We start from the raw sequence: 19,954 nt of genomic DNA on the forward strand, positions 1-19,954 counted from the left end.
TTTAAAATAAAGAATATTTATTTAATAAAATGAATAATATAATAGATAAGAGTAAGATTGAAATGTTTTTTATTTTTATTTTGGTAATTTAATATAACCCTGCCTAGATGTTAAATTAAATTATTTTCTGAAAATAAATTAAATAAAACAATTAAAATAATATTAAAAAATCTTTAAAACCTATTATTTTCAGTGTAACATAATTTAATTGATTTTAACTGCTTAAAGACAAAAATATTAGTTTTTTAATACAAATTTCTTAATTTACATTTTAAGACTCAAACATGTCAAAAGGAGGAATGGAGTGCTTTTTTAATGCATTGATTTATTGGATATTATATGAAGAATTAAAAAAAGGCTTTGAATTTGGTATTTCCTTCTTTTGGGCCTTGTTTGGATTTGGGTTTTCCAAATAACCTAACTAAATCAATTGTCACTACACTTCTCTCCCATCCTTCAAATCAATCAATTCATTAACTAAAATACTAAAATACGCTCTATTTTAAATTATAATTATTTATTTTATTTATATATATCAATACCTTTTAAGTCTTTTTATCAAAAAAAAATCACCATTTTCTCAAAATTATCACTAATCATTACCAATAATCATTTTTTTTCTCTCTCCAAGTTATTTAAATAACCTGGACCGAACCGGCCTTCGGTTTAATCTCAATATATTTAAAATTGTTCGAAATATATATTTATTTTTGGAACACATTGACAAATACATGACAGTGACCCTTACTGGCATATCCAACTAATTTTGTTTATTTAATATAAATTTCCTAATCAAATGATACATATTAAAATCTTATTAAAAAAATTAAGCTCTTATTTGAATATCAAATTTATTTATTTAAATCTATCATACTCTCTCTCTTTATAATCAAATTAATCAATCAAAACACTCTATTTGTTTTTTTAAAATAAAAATATTTGTTAAGTCTATTTTTATAAATAACCCCCTTTTTTTTAAATAAGAAGTTAATAAATACTTTATTGTTGGGATTTTAACTTTCATTCTTATCATTTAAACTAACCTTAGTAAAATATGACCAGCCTGTTTATAATCTTAAATTAAACAAAACTATTAAATAATTTCAAATAAATTATTTAAATAATTTAAATTAAAATAAAATCAATAATAAAAGCAATAGCTTCATATAATTATTTTGTTAGTATTTAACTTTTAAATTACAAAATATATATAATGATATACAAAGAACAAAATACATGTATTAAACATATTTTTTTTAAACAGTTTTATTGTCTCCTGTTGTGTTGAAGTTTATTGCAGATAACTATATTTCATATGGTATAACAAATTTAATAGGGATTTAGTACTGAAAACACTACGCATTAAACTTGACAAATATTTGAATCGATCACTGAGTTTCAACAGAAATACATCGAGTTAAAATTAAAAAAAAAACACTCAATTGAGTGAAAATCTCGGAAAATACTTAAAGAAAACAAAATAAAAAATAAAAAATCAAACTTTAAAGAGATAATTAAATAAATAAAAGAAAAATATAAGATAGACATTTAAATAGCTTCAATTAAATTATCCCAATAAATTAATTTATCAACTATTACTAATCCATCGTCCAACTGAATGTTAAACTATAAATTCACGTTTTGATGTAAATTTATATTAATTTAGATTAAATTTATATTTATTTACATTAAAGTCTTATTTTTATTTAAATAACAAATCACTAAATAATTTATTAACATATTCTATATTTAAAAAAAAATATTTTATATTAAATATAATTACTTTTTGAATATTTAATCACCAAATAACTTACCATTTCACTCCTACAAGTTTTTAAAAATAATTCTGTGGGTTGTTTTTTAGATATTTTTTTTCCTATTATCCATTAATTGACTTTTTTTTTTTTTAATTAAGTTCGTCAATACATTAATCAATAATTAAAATAGCTAAAAAAAATATTATTTAAAAATTTTTTTTTTATCAATATATAATTTATCTTATAATTATTTTATTTCTTTAAAAACCACTCATTCAAAATCATCAACTGTTAACATTTTTTTAAATACCTTAATTTATTTAAATAACTCAATACAAACAAACTCTAAGGTAAAAATATTTTATTTTAATTTTCTCAAGAAAGTAAATTTAACTTCAAGATGAAATTAAACTCATACATAATCATGACATTTTTATAATACAAACATAGATAGAGATAAGACTGCATGGTTGGTTTAGTTACTTATTATAATTCATAGCTCCTCTTTAGCTTCTGATCCACCGGCACCGGCACCAGCACCACCACCATCTATAGAGACAAGCTTGGTACCTCCGATTCGATCTGGAGAAAGCTTGGAAAAAGAGACAACAAGTACACCGTTCTCAAGTTTTGCCTTAACAGAATCAATATCTGCATTTTCAGGCAATCGAAACCGTCTCCAGAATTTCCCATAAGACCACCTCTCAGCTCTGTGCCAGTGATCATCATCTCCTTCCTCTTTCTCTTCTTTCTTTTTCTCGCCGCTGACTCTTAACACCCGATTCTCCTCAATCTCGATCCCTAACTCGTCTTTACTAAACCCAGGAACGTCTAGGGAAATCACGTGACCATCTTTAGTCTCCTTCCAGTCCACGGCTGCAAGAGTCACGTGATCATCTCTGTCATGAAGATCGAGAGGTAAGTGTTCAATAACACGGAAGGGATCCCAATCCCATATATTATTATTATTATTATTGTTATGATCGAGCTGTTGGAGCTGGTTTATTAATGGATTATCAAACAGGGGACTAATTAGAAATGAGCCTTTCGAAGCTGGGAAATTTCCTATTATGATTAATAGCAGGAACAAGGAAGAAAACAGGGTGCAAAATGAAGAAGAAGATGGGTTCATTTTGTTTTTTCTATGATCATAATTCAGAGAGAAAGAGAGACAATTTATAACTTTTCTTTTTTTCTTAATAGTTCAGTCCTGAGAGAAGGAGAAGGCTCTTGAAGCTTCTTCCTTTCTCCAGAGTCCAGAGCTCATGAGAACCAACCAGACATATATACATTTTATAATGTAATCTCATTAATAAAAAAAACTATATTTATTAAAAATTATTTTTCTAACATCTATTAATAACTCCTTACCATATATTATTATCTCTACTAATAATTTTTACTCTCCTACAAATTATTTTTATACAGTTTAAACATCTTCGTCCATACAAAATAAAATTTACAAAATTTGAAAATATAATTTCTTGTTAAAATTATGTTCCACCTACCAAATTTTTTTTTTTTACATTTTCATCATTATTTTTTTGATCCAAATTTATTTAGGTTAACACAATATTTCAATGCTAAGCTCAAACCAAAAAAAAATCTTATTTAAGATATTGAGGTTTAAAATTCGATTTTATATATATATTGATTTAAGTGAGAGTGACTTAAGGTTTATTGCGAAATAAATTGGGTTAAATTTTGGATAAAGTAATTAAATCCCACCATATTACACCTGCTATAGTTTATGTGTATCCAAAATTGAATTGGTTTCATAATTTATTGAAATATGTTCAATAATACCATATTCTATGCACGTCTAAACAATTTTTCTTATTAAAAAAATAAAATTAAAGTTGGAATCCTTAAAAAAAAAATTCCCAAATTAAATTAATATATTTTAATTGCGTATCAAATTAGTTCATATTTAAGAAGTGTTACGGTTAAAACTGGTTTGAATGGGTTACAGAATACTCAAAATTAACAGCTTGTAATTTTTACTCAAAAAGAAAACATTTCATTGTCACTAATTCACTTGAATCAAGGAGTTCATAGTGAGATGAAACATGATAATTCTATAAAAGGCCACTCTTTAGAACCTTTTCATGATATTTTCTAAAAAAAAAGACAATATTTTCAAATAAAAAATGATCAAACAAGTTCTAACTGAACTGAGGATAGAAAATTTAATATCCATCTTTGCTTTGGTTTGTTCTATATGGGGTTATCAATAATATCAGGAATTGAACACCTCTATCTTTTCCTTGTGATGAGATAAACAAAGTTATAAATAATAGGACATAGTTTTCACCTTCTCATCAAGGTAACAATAATAAAATAAAATAAAATAAAATAAAATAAAAAACGCGATTCCTTCTATAATTTTGATGAAAAATATCGTAAACAAATAGGAGGAGCAGAAGAGGTAGGTATTAGAGGAAACCTCAATTTTCTGGAGCTGGTAGGTAGGTAGGTCTCTCTATATGTTGTGGTTATTGGACTTGAGTAATTTCTCTTCTTCATTTGACAAGTTATTGCTCATGGCAATCTGAGAATTCGACTTTGAGTTTGTTTTATTCCATTCATTCTCTACCCGGAAAAATACCCACTGAAACCGACGAATCATTTCCAAGGCAGTGATGGTGAATAATGTTAAATAATTATGCCTTAAATGAGCAGACAACTTGTATGTCCATGTGCACCTTAGGATCAAATTACTTCCTATCACCCAGAAGAAAACCTGCCACATTCAGGAATATCTTTTTTACAAGTTTCATGTGAAAGGGTAATTTCGGTTAGAATAGGGCTTGACAAATCATTACCCATTTCCGTCCATATAGCATATGGGAGAAGATATGAGGTTTGTTGAACTTGAAAATCCTGGTGAAGCAACTGATAACAAGGCAAAAAGGGTTGAAATAATAAGAGAGACTGAATTAATTATCATTTGATATTTGAGAGTACAAAGAAAATATAGTTACGTCAAGTCCCAATCTCGGGTCACGTCCCAATAGAAAGAGTACAAAGAGTTCAGGATGCTTGAGAGAAGCCACAAAGGCCGATAAAAGCTTGTCCATTTATCAGGAATGACATGGTATTTGAGGGCCGAAAGAAATATGACTGGTACTGCAGTTGAATATTTCAGTGCTGAAACAACAAGCAAGTTACCAAGTTATGCAAGTGAAAAAATGTGATAAGTTATATAAGTTCTGCAAGATGTTCAATAGTTAAATATATTTCTTGTATTTTTTTAACTCAAACAAACTAGCTTTTCATCAAATACATTTTTTTGTTTGTGTGTGTGTGCAAGAAACCCCATATCAAACAAGCTCCTAGTGGTGATCCTCATATCAATTTTAGCATGGCTAAGTGGATAAATTTCAGATCAATTTTAAACAAATGATAACTACATGAAGACAAGGTCTCACCGTTCAGTAAAGTAGTTCTTTCCCCAGTGTCCTTGTATTGTCGAAGACATTGAAATAGACGAAAGAGATAGGGCAAAACAAGAACTATAGGAATAGCAACAGAGTGACTACCACAGACAGAATCGGCCTCAAACCAAGCAATAGTAGCAACCTGCACAGGATATAGGAATTGTCCTATGTAATACTTATAGAAAACCTTAATAGAACCCCACTCTTACAAAATTACAAATATCTTATGTAAAATTGTCGGAAATATTATCATTTATTATACTAAGATATACAAATAAGATATAATTGAAGAAAATTATTGAATTTGATTAATATATTACAATCTTAATATTCCCAATTATTATTTTTAAATGGTATCTAAGTTTTGAACCAGCCTGTACCAATGGCTGCCATAACCACTGGTAAAGTGTTATAAGTTACCCTTCTAGTTCTCATCTTTTTATTTTTAACTTCACTTTACTTCTTTTGTTGAGATTTATATCTATCAGTTAAAATCTATATAACATAGAGTTCAAGAATATTGTATAATAATGAGCCAAAACAAACTCATCTCCACTCATATGAAAGAAAGAGATGATGCAAGCTGAAGAGAATAAACTAGAGTTAACGCAAATAAGAGAATCCATCACGACAAGGCAAGCTCGAAACCTGATGATGCAATTCAATATTACAGCCTTACAGGCCTTATTTTTCAGAACTTTAACTTGCTATTATTTGGAATGTGTTGTAATTATCTATGTAGAGATATAGAATTAGTGTAGGATGGTATAGTGGTAAATAATAGTAATGAAATAATTGTAAATACTAGAGGGATAATAGCTGTAAACTTGTAAGACAAACTATTTTGACAAATTAGTTCTTTGCCCCAATCATCCTCACTATTCATAATTTTTTGTATGTAACTTCAAAATCTTTAAAATTCAATATGTATAAACATAAAAATGGAGAACCAATTCAAATGGCTTGATGTTTGAGTAGCTAATGAACAACATCCAGGTCACGTGTGTTGAACACTAAATAAGGATATTGTGAAGTTGACACTGTGATAACTGATAAGTTTATTAATACAAATTTTAACATTTAAAATAAAAGATAATAATAGTAAGTGGAGAGTTGGGTAAAATATATGTTGTTCTACAGCTAATGAACAACAAGGGTTATGACTGTTCAATGTAATGTTCATAAGTATTATTGTGAGATTAAAAAAAAAATAAAGAGCTGATGGACCAAACTGTAAGACCTAAGATACCCTGAAACATGAAATTGTTATTTCTATCTGATGTTTGTAGAAATACTGACCTGTCTGTGGACCATTCTGCAGACGGAGCGTTCCAAATCTGAGAATACCTGTATTGAAAATTGAAAAAAAAGAAAATTAACAGAATAATTCCATCAAATTCAAGTAATTCTCTTCAGTAACAGAAGATGTAAATGCAAAGATGCTCTCTTTCGACCATGATACTAAAAAAATTGGATCAATCAGTCTAGATCTTTTACATGGTCATGGGGTATAAGCTCAACAATTATAACTCTGTTAGATATGTTATTTATTCTATACTTGGTTATTTTCCATGTGCAAAAATTATTTCTCAATTTAGTGTGAAGTGAACATCTGAGGAAATTGATCAACCAATAATACATCATGGAAAATGGATAAAATGATCATTCCAGTGATACAATGCGTACCTTCGACATGGAGGTCAGAATATCAGCCAAGAAAAAATCAGCAAATGATATTGCCTGTATACAGATATATAAAAAAAACAGTACCATTATAACCACTGCAAACTCACAGAAAATAAAACAAACAGATTAATTAGCATATCCCACCAGGATCTCTAATAATATAGCAACAAGAAATAATTGCAGTTCATGGTTTGAATATATATCAGCAGAGTAATTGAGTGATCATTTAGAACAGGTCACCAAGCACTGGCAAGAAATAACAATCCACAAGTTCCACCAGAGGGTATATTTGAATGCTATTCAGTCTAGTTCAGCCTTCATTATTATTAAGTGTCTATAATGCATGATGTCCACAGTAGAGATTAGAAATGCCATACGGAAACTTTATACTTTATGGTCTTCTCATCAAGTGGATTAGGATGCGTCATACTGTAGGAATTCTATAAACTGACTACTGTCATACAGTGGTTATAATTTATAAATATAAGAAGTTACGTTTCCAGATCTCTTAAGCATTGTAGATGGCAATGTTACATCCTGGTTAATAGGAGTGTGCCATGTGCTTCTTCCTTCTACTGTCTTTTCACAATCATTAGTTTGAAGTTTTGCTGACCATCACGTAGATACAATTCTATCATTAAATACAATTTTTTAAGGTAAGAAAACAAAAAGTAGCATGCTTTAAACTATGCCTACGAAGAACCCTAAACCCTAAACCCTATGGAATCAAAATATTGATAATGTTATGCATAATTGAAGCAATGAAAGATCATATTATGTTTTACAAAGGTTTTCGGGAAGTGATAGAATTAACTGGTTATGTGATTTTTGTATATAAACAAAAATAATAAATAATATAAAACTAAAGTCCTAGGTAACATGTGCTTTTAGACCATAAAAAATCATAACAAAAGGAGCAAATATATACATCTAGGCATATAAGGAAAAATATACCTACGAACTCCTTTAACTACAACATTACCCATCCGTCTTTATGTAACTAATCACTTAGAGCTTGTTTGATGTAGGATTATTTGGAAAAAATATTGTTTGAGTATTTTTAATTGATGGTTTGAATGATTTAATTGATGATGGGATAAGGGGTTATATTTGGATTAAATCCAAATAACCATTCATCAAATAAGGACTTCATCAGAATCCAAATAAACATGTCTATAGCATTTTCAACCACTCTAACTAAGTCCAGTTGCAAGATGCTAAATGCATAATGTTACCCACTTCATATGAATACATGAAACAATCGTCAAATTGTATTAAGTAGAAGACTTTTGAAGCAATAAACTCACAGTGAATACCCAAATTTAAAAGGAAGTCTTGCCTGTAGTGGGAAGACTATCCTCCAAAAAGTCCTTAACATGAAGTAGCGTGATGACAAATAGAAAATGTCAAAAGGAAATATCAGAAGAAATGCAACAGCGGCATAGAGAAGAACCTGCAATAAATATACATGAGACTTATATCAAATTAAATACAGGAGAATATAACAAATATGAGTGATTTGTCAACAAGTAGAATGTGACACATAAGTGAAGCTGATGCTACTTTAATATAATCCCTCTATTTAGTGGATCAAGAAATCTTGCAAAGAACTGATATTGTTTCGAACATAATTTTGCTTCTTAAATCACCAACAACTGCATTTTACAAATCTGATATTGTTTCGAACATAACCTTGCAAAGAACAAAAGAGAGTCCAACATTTTCATAAAGAAAAGAAAACAAAGCAGATCAACGTTATAACCCTGCACACTTAGCAAAATAAATAACCAAAAGGAGAGAGATATCTAACCACTCAGACATTAAAAGCTTTATTGATCTTGGGTCATTTGAATTATTTCAAAAAAACCTCTATCACATCACTTATCATTTCAACCATCAAACTACTTAATTCATCAACTAAATACCAAAATACCCCTTACAATATTTTTTATAAATTTTAAATACAAAAAAATATTTTAGATTAACCCAAATAACCCTAAAATCCACTTTTTTGTCAAACAAGATCTTGATTTCATAGCCTCAAATTTTCCAAATAACCCCACTTCAAACAAGCTCTAAGGATTAACAGACAACCATTGTTTCAATGTGATAACACCTGGTGCTTGATATATACAAAAAAAACTTGTAAAGTGGTATATATAGGACCAAATGAAGCAAAAGATTTCATTTGTGAGTAAGAAAATAAGCATTTGGCAGAAATAATAGAAAGAGGTAGCCTCTATTACACTGGTAGTGAAGCAGCCAAAGATACTTCTCCATGCGAATAGAGATAAAGGTACGCCGTCATGCTAGTTGGAACAATGATTGTCATCCAAGTGGCACACTGCAAAATTGCAAATATAAATAAGCCTATGAATACCAGATTTTCATGTTCATTTGAGATGCCAACAAATATGATCAAACTGAGAGTTGAGAGAAATATTCCAGAAAGCTTAAAAAACTCTTGTGATATTTATTAGAATATAGAGGAAATTGAGCTCCATAAAATTAAATGAAATGAAAGATATGGGAATAGTAGCCTCAGAAATAAGTACCTTCCATATTTCTCTGTGAGTAAGGTGATTTTGATCTAGGTCAAACATTTTAGCATAACCAATGTTTGACTGAGCAAATACCCACAGATTTACTCCCCAAAGCCAAACCATAAGAGTCTGCAGTATTGAAACCAATCAAACAACATAAATGCAGGAAAACATGAAAAATTCAATCAAGAAATACAATCCTGAAAATTCACTAACCACAAGAAGAAGAGGATTATAATATAAAAAGGCTTCATAAAGAAATAAATCCCGCAAGTCCACACTCATTCTCATTACAGAATCCCATCCTATCTGCAGAAACAAGACACACATGGAGAAAGAACAGTGTTAAAACCCAATAATATAAATCTTATTAGGTTCAAAAATACCAGATACATTGCTGGGATTAAGCCTGGACTGACCTTTGAGCAAGAGAAGCCCCACACAATAAACAATAATATCTGGAGAGACAAAAAGAAGAATCAGAGATTCAGAAGAATAAAACAACAAATTTGTAAGCTCAAGCACTGAAAATAAACTATCTTAATGCAGACACGTAGAGTGTCAACTGTCATAGTTTCTGTGCAAAGGACACCAATGTACCAACTGATCATTCTTACAAGCATAAAGAAAGAAAGAATTCAAGTGAAAGACGAAGGCTGATAAAAAAAAAAAAAACTAACTTGAACAATGAAATCCTCCACCAATGGCTCAAACTAGTTGCAACCTAAAAGTTTAAAAATATGAAGAAATTCAAAGAGAATTTGTTTTCTTGAAGATGTGATAACTTTTATAATAGAGATCAGATATAATACATAAGTTACTAGTATTATAATAAAATTCATCACATAAGCACATAATTATGAGATATTACTCCAATATCATGTTCCAACAAAACTGAAACTATATATTGCAACATTTCCAAAATCATGAAACTGAGCCAAACACCATAGTAAAAGAAAGCAGAAGCACCTTAAATCTCCATAGTAAAACAGGAGAAGGCATTATGACAGTAGTGCTCAAAGGAGTAATGACACTCTTCATTTCACCGGTTTCTGAAAAAGCCAAAAGAACAGCTTCTTCACCGTTAGTTACTAACTCACCTACACAACAGATTAATAAATCAGGATTTTACCAAAAAAACATTCAACAGGAAAGGAGAAGAAGAATAGAGATGCATTGTGTAAACAATCAGTATATATCAATCATGGTTATACCAATAGCGGAAACGAGATGTCAGTTGCGAAGATGAGGACTGTGGACTGGACTTGTCCTAACGAACATAGAAGAATAAGTCAAACAACAAGAGATGGCGATTCGCGACGGCAATCTAAGATCGTAAAAAGTGTAATCAGAAGTGATTTTCTTGATCAATCGGAGCAATGAAGTAATGAAGATGAATGAAGCTTGAGAGTAGATCGCACTTACCAAACAAGACAAATTGATGGATCTATAATGAGAACGAACTGTGTAAAGGTAAGCCGGATCGGAGAGAGAGAGAGAGAGAAAGATGAGTAAATTGCACGTATGCTTCTTATCGTGATTAATGCCTGAATTTGCTAGGTTTGTTTGATAAATTAAACTGTTTTAACGATGGCGCCCATCTAGCCAATTGGATTTCCAATGTTGACTAACAATCAGTTGATCCAAATGGAACCGAACCGAATCGAATTAGATTATATAAATTTATTCTATTTTTTAATATAAAAAACACTTTTTATTTATTGTTAAGCCAATAAATGTGTGTGAATTTTCCATTTATATGGATTAAAACAAGTGTTTTTAATGTATATTTTAATTATTTATATTTTTTTATTTAAATAAAAAAAACTAAATTATCTTTTTAAAAAAGAAAAAAAAAAAGGTTAAACATAATATTTTATTAATTTATCCTTTTAAATTTAATAAAAGTATTCCATTTATAAAAAGTGATATATATTTATAATCATCCTTTTTATGGACCTACATTAATTGTTTAATATAAAAAAAATATATATATCAAATTATATTTATTAAGTTTATTATTTAATATAATTAACCTATAAGGTTATAATAGTTTTAATATATTTATGCAATACTGATTTTAGATATTATTAAATTAATTTAATTTTTTATTTCCAAATATTTAAATATTTACTACTTAAAATTCAGCGGTTAAAAATTCACACTGAGATTTGGATATTGGGAAAGTATTGAGTGAGTCAAAAGTATCAAAAAGAAAATTTAGAAAATTGGAAATTTATAAATTAATAAATAATTTTAAATATATATATATATATATATATATATATTAAAATATAAAAATATTTAAAGAATTTATACATCGTTATTTTTAAATTATATATATTTCAAATTACAAAAAAATGGATATAAATGATATTATTAAAAATATAATAAAATCAAATAAAAAATATTAAAATTCAATCATTTAATTTCACATATATTAATATAATTGTTTTTAGAACTATTAACCTTTCAAAATTTAAAATTAAAATATTCTTTAGACTTATATAGTTTTTATACAGTTTATTTTAAATTTTAAATAAATTTATTATATAATATATTATTTAATTAATATTATTAAGTCATTTAATAATAATAAAAATGGATGGAATGTATGCAAAAGACAGTCAATAAATATGTCTTTAACATAACCTGTAATAACAGTAGCACAAATTTGATTTCAAGGAACACAGATCACTTTAAACTGATAAATAATATCCTAAAGAAACCAATCCTATTAAATTAAAATCAAATGATACAGTCAAAATATGAAAATGATCAACAACATACCAAGCCATCTCCGATTAGGAATTGATGGACAGGTTATCGAGATGTTCTCGGATACCTTGGTTAGACGCCTTCTTCATTTCAAGGGCTCTCTTGTAAGGGGGAGCGATAGGAGGTTGTACAGGATCCAAGCTTTTGTAAGTTGTCCCGTCTGGACCCTTTGGAAGTGGATACGATCTATCAGAGTCGTATCCACTCAAATCTCCGCATGCAAGAAAAGGTATATACACCTTATTTGGACCCTCAAGCCATTCACTGCTGCAATCTATCCATTCATGGGTATGAACAAAAATTTTCAAACAGGGTTTACCAACACATAAAATAAACTCTTGCTGACTTACTAGAAAAATAAAATACATTATAAAAGATATATAAATGTTTGCAATACCTAGATCCTCAGCTCCAGACGGACTTCCAACCTTCTCAAGAAGATGATGCAAATCTTTCTCATTAAATCCTTCAGGAGGAGAATAGTTCTCGCAGACTGCAAACGCTTCTATAACAATACAAGAGATGAAAGTCAGCTCCATTCCACGTTACTTGTCATGGAGACATTATTAGTCATTTATTCAATCAAGGTGCTTTGAGTGAGAGAAGAACTTGAGATCCCATATCTCAAGTTCAATACTCATTACAGTTGAGCTACTTCGAGTGGGTTTTGTACGGAGAAAAATATAATTTTGATGTCAAATCTCATCGTTGAAAATTTGAACAAGTTTTTCAGTTTATTTTTGGTGCTTTCTCCATGCAGTCAGTACTGGGTTCTTTACTATAAGGGGGTTAATCTACACTTTACAATTTCAAACAGTATTTTTTATTTTCTGCAATTGTCTTCATCTTTATACTTTCCTCCTAGAAAATAACATAACCGAAGGGTAAATCATATGATATAATACTACTGGAACAAAATCAAATATATGAAATCAATAACTTGTAAGAAATTTTCAAGTCATCTGAAGTATGTGTAGATAAACAAGGTTAGCAGGAAAACAAAGTAAAGATGGACACAAGTTGTAATCAGAGAGCTCCTAAGCCATACTTACCTATACTTGAATTACGGCTACTTTTAGGCTTGGCAAAAGTCACATCAGTGAAGAATAGTTTTAACTGCACCAAGAAAAGCAGAACAAGTGATTCCAGAATTTAGGTATTAATAGTCATAAAAACAAGTTGAATCTAGCAACATGGGCCCATAATTTATTTTAATTTTCAGGGTTTAAGTGTTCTAATTATGTTTAATGGAAATCAATAAATATAAATTCAGGGGCCAGCAGACAATAGGCTAAAAGAGTAAAATGCAAAACATTAAAGAACAGGTAATTCAGGGGCTACATATTGATCAGGATGGATATGGAGCTAGAGCATAATATTTTTCCTAAACCAACTAGACGAAAAGCTACTCTGGTGTGTGTTCCCTGAAACCTGACTGCAGAATGCAACAAATCCTCTTTAAAATGACTAGATATAACATTTAATAAAGTTAGACAAGATCATGTGGATAATCATCTGTCGCCATTAGAATAAAGTTTCTTTCTAGAAGTTTTTTGTTTTATTTTTATTTAATTGAGACCAAGGTTTCTTTCTAGCACAACATCACCTTTCTAGAAGTTATTCCATCTTACAACAATTTTCCCTGAAATGAATGCAAGATCAGGAATTCCTGGGAACTATTGAAACTACCTGACAATAAAGGAGGCTTGTGTCCTTTCCCCTGAAAATTTTCGCAATAAATTTTCCACCTTCCTTGAGAATGTGAGTGACAATTGTTAAGCCCTGCAAAAGTTTTCACTTTTTTATATGTATAATCATGTGAAAATTTTGAAATATTGTATTTGGAAACACGTATCTGGATCTATATACAAATGAGAAACCGCCAATATGTATCTAACTAAATTATTTTATATTAAATTAGTTTTTTACATATATTGTGTATATATTTTCTTAGCAATTTATCATTCTAAATATCTTTTGGAGATATAACAGCTTTGAGGTAATTTTTCTTCAACTAAAAACCAGAGATGGCTAGGATACCTGTTTTGCATTTTACAAAGAAATTGATGGAGTGGATATCATAAACAGATGAAAAAGGCTAATGCCAGCATAAAACATTTTGTCCAGCAAAGTGACATCCAGAGACAAAAGTTAAGCTGTTTGGTTATTAAATGTCATTGAAACACGAATATAATATCTAAATACGTAAAAGAAGACTCTTAGAATCAGACATTTATATACCGATAAGGAAAACCGAAACCTAAGGGAGTTCCCGCACTTACTGCCAAAATTAGCTGGGATTGAACAAATTCATCCATGTCATGGAGTCCAGTAACTGGAAATCAAGATGAAACATTAAGATTGGTATAAAACAAAATACAACTATATTATAGGAGAAAATCCAATAGTAGTATTATGGAAAATAAACAGTATTATGCCTGACCATCAGGAGCCCCGTCACATACAACTAGATCAGCCTTGCATCCATCAAAATGTCTAATTACCTGAATCAGAAAAAAAAATTGGATCAACAAGAAGTCTGATGTTAACAATTCTATCACAAATTTATGGACCTAAATATATTTATGATTTCTAATTAATGCATGACAAAAGTACTCCACATAATGACGAGAAACAAGGATACAATAAACATGCTCACCACAAACAAAACAGTCAAGGATTAGTTTCAAAGTGGACTAGTACTATGCAATGCCAGCTTATATTTGACACTTGGAATTATGATTATTATAAATGTTTCACTCTCGGAAAATGTAAATAAGAATTTTGGATAGTCAAATTACCACTTCAGCTGTTCGAGCATTTGTAATATCTCCCTGCACTTGGATAACACCTTCTATTGGAGCCATTGGCTGCAAATCAATGGCCACAATTAGTGGAAGATCACTGTCCCTACAATTTAAGATGTCAGATGAGTAATTCAGGATTAGTGATTTGAAGCTTAACATATACCCAGCTTTGTGCACTGACTTTACAAATTCAGACTTATAGGACCACTTAGGACAAATATACATCCAACAAAGGCAAACACAATCCAGCACTCACATGGAGTTAATTCTTCCATCTACCCAATCCATTACATTTGAAGCCTAGAAAGGACTGGTGTAGAGATATGAAGACTGGTAACTAAAATTATATGGAAATCATTAAAGACTTCTACTCAAGGATTGAGAACTAAAGCTATATGGAAACTCGGGCTGTATTGTTGGAAGCAAATAGAAGAAGGAAATGAACTCTCTTTAAGTATGGTTTTGGATTATTAGTATTTTTTTTAAGGTCAACTTAAAAGTTAGAACGCAAGGGACGTTCAAAATTGCATGTAGGGGGTGGGGAGAAAAAAACAGAGCAAGAAAAATCTACAACCAAAAATTATTGCATCAGAAAACTCAAAACTGATTCTTACCCTGAGTGGATCATACTATTGGGTTTCAAGTATTCCAATCCCTTCCCACCCAATAGTCAATTTAAAGGAGGATAAAATATCTTATCATGACAGGAGACAAATACAGTAAAGGACAAAGCTTCCTATTCAGTGACAATCAACTCATATTTCCAACACTAGGTTTCATAAGTATAGGACTGAGTGTCTACAACTATAGAATGTCAACTAAGACTCAAGCCTCGAATAATTACATATTGCACAGAAACAAATATAGTGTGAGCATAAACAGGCAGGCATTATCACTAATTGCAAAAGTGGGTTGTCTCTCTATATAAAAGAACTGGATAATGGTGATTTCATCTGAGAACTCACTTTACATCAGGAGACAGCTTCACTGGGAGATATATTTTTCGACTCAAAACCTGCAAAAATCATTTATATATGTGAAAACCACACAAAAATGCACTACAACCTCTATACTGCAAATATCAAGAATTTAGATAAAAAAGTTTTATCCTTCCTCAGTCAGAGCTATCATCAAGTCCTACGTTTTAGCTCTTTAATGTAGTATCATAATAAGTAAGCATTCTCCTCCTCTTTTTACACAGTTTTATGAAGTCAACTAATCGCTACAAACAAGTACTAAAGCTTCAACTCATACTCATGTTGGAAACACTCACATTCCATTAACATGACATGTGGAAAAGTACATGTATGCATACACACACAAAGGACTAAGAGTACCTGGCTCCAACTACCTGGTGCTGCACAAAGATCCACCACATGTTTCACTCCTGCAAAGAACCAGCGTAGAAAATGCTGAGACAATATAGGAAACTTCAAAAGCAGTCAGCATATAGCAATATGTGAAAGACTACAATAAGGTAAGGATTTTATTTCATGACATGTGAGATAAGAATAATCTTCGGATCAAGAATTTGCAGGCAATTTTCTTTTGAAAACTTTGTAATCAGATAAATTCTAAAATTTTAAGAGAATACAGTAACAACGAATTAGAGAAACCAGGAAATTTACACAGTTAACATACCTTCAAAAATGTTGAACTCTTCATCAATCTGAAGGAGCTTGAAAGCACTACGTGCACGCCAGCCCTCTTCTTTTGCTTTTCGATAGTAGATATCCTGCCAAAATATATATGTCAATGAACTAATTAACTGGATCCTTGCACTGACATGAAACTGCAGAGGGCATGGAAAATAATTCAGACCCTTTTATCCCTTGATGCTTTGCCCATTGTTGAGAAGATTCAGCAAACTGGAAACACCCTACCAATAACAAGTTTTCCAACTATCTTAGACAACAACATTCATGGTAACAATGTAAAACAGCTTCATCGTAATTTGAGCAATACAATAAAACTGCATTATGGAAAGTAGCCCACCTCCCCAATTTGTACATAAAATGAGAGAAGGAAGAAAAGAAGACTACAAGCATGCACTCACAATGACTCCATTGCTCGCAATGAAGACAAAAAATAAAGTTTATTCAAACAATCCCTCCAAATTTTCAGTCTTTTGTCTCCTTGTTTTATTTATTTATTTATTTTTGCTTGTTAATTGCATCTAAGTTTTTTTAAATGGTTTGCAACAAATGCTAGTTTTGCTTCTTCAATTTGTGTAGGGCTCATTTTTGCTTTCTGAACTCATTTTCTTTTTTAAATTGAATATCGAGAACTTAACGGAGGTTAATAAAAAAACGATGACTATAAGTAGTTTTAGCCAAGTCTACCATAAGTTGATGAAGCAAACATGCTTTTGATGCTAGCCAGTGTTGGAACCCTATAACCCCACTCCAGCAATGGTCTCCTTTGTTGGTGTCCATGTATTGATCTTCTCTCATCTGGACTCAATCACTATTCAAGGGAGGCTGATTGCCGATAAGCTCAATTCATTTTGTAAGAACTTGAAACTCATATCAAAGCCACAATCGATAATGGTCTATCCCGTCACAACCTCGCTTGAAATTGCTTACAAACTCTCAAAAAGAGTTTTCAGCCTCCCCAACAATAACAATAAACATGTATTCTCTCAATCCAAACATGAAGGCTTTGCATACTGTTTTGAAATCATACTGGTATTGATTATATGCTCATCTTCTTTGGATTACCACAGGAAAGATTGAGTTCCTTTATCTCATGGTCTTATGTAAGTTTTGTTGGGATTTCAAAGGTTTAGTGTTCAATTTGTACATAATATACTCTTCAATTTTCTATTTGTATGATTTCGGTACTTAATTAACTCAACCCCAAAACTCTTATTTCTTACCTCATTCCATCTTGCATCATTTAAAAATCAGGAAACAACATGTTAACATCTAAGATTAAATAAATGCTGATAAGATCAACATCACACCATTTAATACCAACTTACTACACTGAATCAGACACACAAAATCAATTCTACATCATATCAGTTTATCTTGTAACATTTGAAACCAAACCATACAAACTTAATGAATTAAATCCATAAGACTTATATACCTGTTCCTAAAGTTGCAGGCGAGGGAGCCGGGGGGAGTTTATCGACTGCTTCTGGCAAGGAACAAGTCGAGACAACCCCTGAGCGCCGGCGGCTGTTAGTCCGCGAGAGCTTGGGAGATGGGAGTGCCGCCGCTGCAGGTTTTAGAAAAGTAATATTGTTATTCTTATTTTGGTATATTTTAAGGGGTTCTTTTATATTAAATTTAGTTATTCAAAAAAATTATAAATCAAATACTAAAATGCTTTTTAATTTCAATTTTTATAATATCTTTTATATATCAAATACTATTAGTCCTCTCATAAAATAAGATTAAATAACAATAATATCATGTTTATCTTGTTTTAAAATATTGGACTTATTATATCCTATTGAGAATCAATTACATGATATACTATAATTAGGGATGGATTCAACCATTTAAGTTGAGTAAACTTAAAATATTTTTTTGTTTTTTATTTATTTATATATATATATATTATTCTTAAAAATTAAATAAGTAAATAATTAATTAAAGGTAAAATTTTCTTTTTGGAATTTGAATGAATCCAATTCAACCCTAACTTAAATCTTAACTAATCCTAACTCTAATACACATTACTTAAAATATTAAGTAACTTTTGATACAAAATTATTTATTAATATATATAAATTACACATTTGAATCCCTCCTAAAATATGTGAGTGTGTGAACATTAATAGATAAAAAGTGAAAATGAGAATGTTGGTTTGAATAACACAAACATTGGTGAGAACCCAAAAGGTTCGTCAACGGAGAGAATGTCGGCTCGAGTAACGCAAACATTGGTGATAAGAACTTAAGAGTTTCACAAATGTAATATTGACTTGAATAATACAAACATTATTGCTAAAACTTAAAGGTTCGTTCATGGAGAGTAATTTAGGGCATAAAATTATGTTGAAATGTGTAATCGAATGTTGAGAATGTCGGTTTGAGTAAAACAAACATTAGTGAGAAACTTAAGGGTTCGTCCAGGGAGGGTGATTCAGGGTCTAAGATCGTGCCGAAATGTGTAATCGAATGTTCAAGAATGCACCCTTGAAGACTGCAAATTTTTTTCACGGAGGGTGAATCAAAGTAAAAGATCATGTCAAAATGCATAGTCAAATGCTTAAGTTTGATGATAATTGAGAATGGTTAAGGTGAAGATGATAATTGAGATGATATATATCTGTGAGAGATTTTAATAATGTATTTTTTTTAGTATTAAAATTATTAATGATATATAAATATACATCCAAAAATCCATAAGAATATAATAAATATTTATTATTTTAATTTATCATGTTCTTTTATATATATATATATATTAAAAAATATATAAATTAAAAAAAAAATATGTTCAGCTTTAAAGAAATTCTTTTTTATTTATTTATTATTATAAAAAACAAAATAAGACATTATATACTTGAAATAATATTTTAGAATTAACGAAAAAATAACAAAAAATTAATATAAATATACTATTAATTAAAAAGATTGAAATAAAAGAAATAAAAAAATGTTTGTTAAAAATCAAAATAAAACTATAAAAAATTTAAAAAAAATATATATTAAAAATGTTTAAAATATATTTAATTAAATTTATTAATAGATTTATTTAATATTTATTTATTATTATAAAAAATAAATTAAGACAATTGAAAAAAAAAATCATTTCTTTAGTATCACATTTTTTTTATTTAATTATTTATATATATATATATATTAATTTTAAATAATTTTTAATATTTTTTTAATTATATACCATAATATTTTATTACTAGAAAACAACTATATATTCTATTAACAAATTTTTTATTTACTTATTATATTAATAATTTGATTAGT

At 29.6% G+C, this 19,954-nt stretch overlaps 3 protein-coding genes across 3 annotated transcripts; all 3 read right to left on the bottom strand.

The window, feature by feature from the left end:
• Positions 1–2,199: 2,199 nt before the first annotated feature.
• Positions 2,200–2,904, bottom strand: LOC124910450 (22.7 kDa class IV heat shock protein-like). Its single transcript, XM_047451093.1, has one exon. The coding sequence runs from the start codon at positions 2,887–2,889 to the stop codon at positions 2,251–2,253; it is 639 nt and encodes a 212-aa protein (XP_047307049.1). The 5' UTR covers positions 2,890–2,904; the 3' UTR covers positions 2,200–2,250.
• A 1,090-nt stretch (positions 2,905–3,994) lies between these two features.
• Positions 3,995–12,224, bottom strand: LOC124910066 (SPX and EXS domain-containing protein 1-like). The gene is made up of 14 exons (XM_047450690.1): positions 12,217–12,224; positions 12,074–12,078; positions 10,396–10,526; positions 9,846–9,884; positions 9,643–9,735; positions 9,439–9,555; positions 9,132–9,227; positions 8,223–8,336; positions 6,884–6,937; positions 6,497–6,544; positions 5,189–5,339; positions 4,742–4,907; positions 4,583–4,652; positions 3,995–4,500 (listed from the first exon to the last, which is right to left on the bottom strand). Exons 1-14 carry the CDS (start codon positions 12,222–12,224, stop codon positions 4,240–4,242), a joined length of 1,353 nt encoding a protein of 450 aa, XP_047306646.1. The 3' UTR covers positions 3,995–4,239.
• LOC124944707 (putative tRNA (cytidine(32)/guanosine(34)-2'-O)-methyltransferase) lies at positions 12,053–18,236 on the bottom strand. The gene is made up of 12 exons (XM_047485036.1): positions 18,105–18,236; positions 16,833–16,890; positions 16,653–16,746; positions 16,349–16,398; positions 15,977–16,026; positions 15,006–15,114; positions 14,648–14,708; positions 14,487–14,539; positions 13,894–13,986; positions 13,257–13,320; positions 12,602–12,709; positions 12,053–12,478 (listed from the first exon to the last, which is right to left on the bottom strand). The coding sequence occupies exons 2-12, from the start codon at positions 16,857–16,859 to the stop codon at positions 12,231–12,233; spliced, it is 957 nt and encodes a 318-aa protein (XP_047340992.1). The 5' UTR covers positions 16,860–16,890; positions 18,105–18,236; the 3' UTR covers positions 12,053–12,230.
• Positions 18,237–19,954: the final 1,718 nt, after the last annotated feature.

The sequence above is a fragment of the Impatiens glandulifera genome, chromosome 7 (genome assembly GCF_907164915.1).
Source record: "Impatiens glandulifera chromosome 7, dImpGla2.1, whole genome shotgun sequence".
Lineage (NCBI taxonomy): Eukaryota > Viridiplantae > Streptophyta > Magnoliopsida > Ericales > Balsaminaceae > Impatiens > Impatiens glandulifera.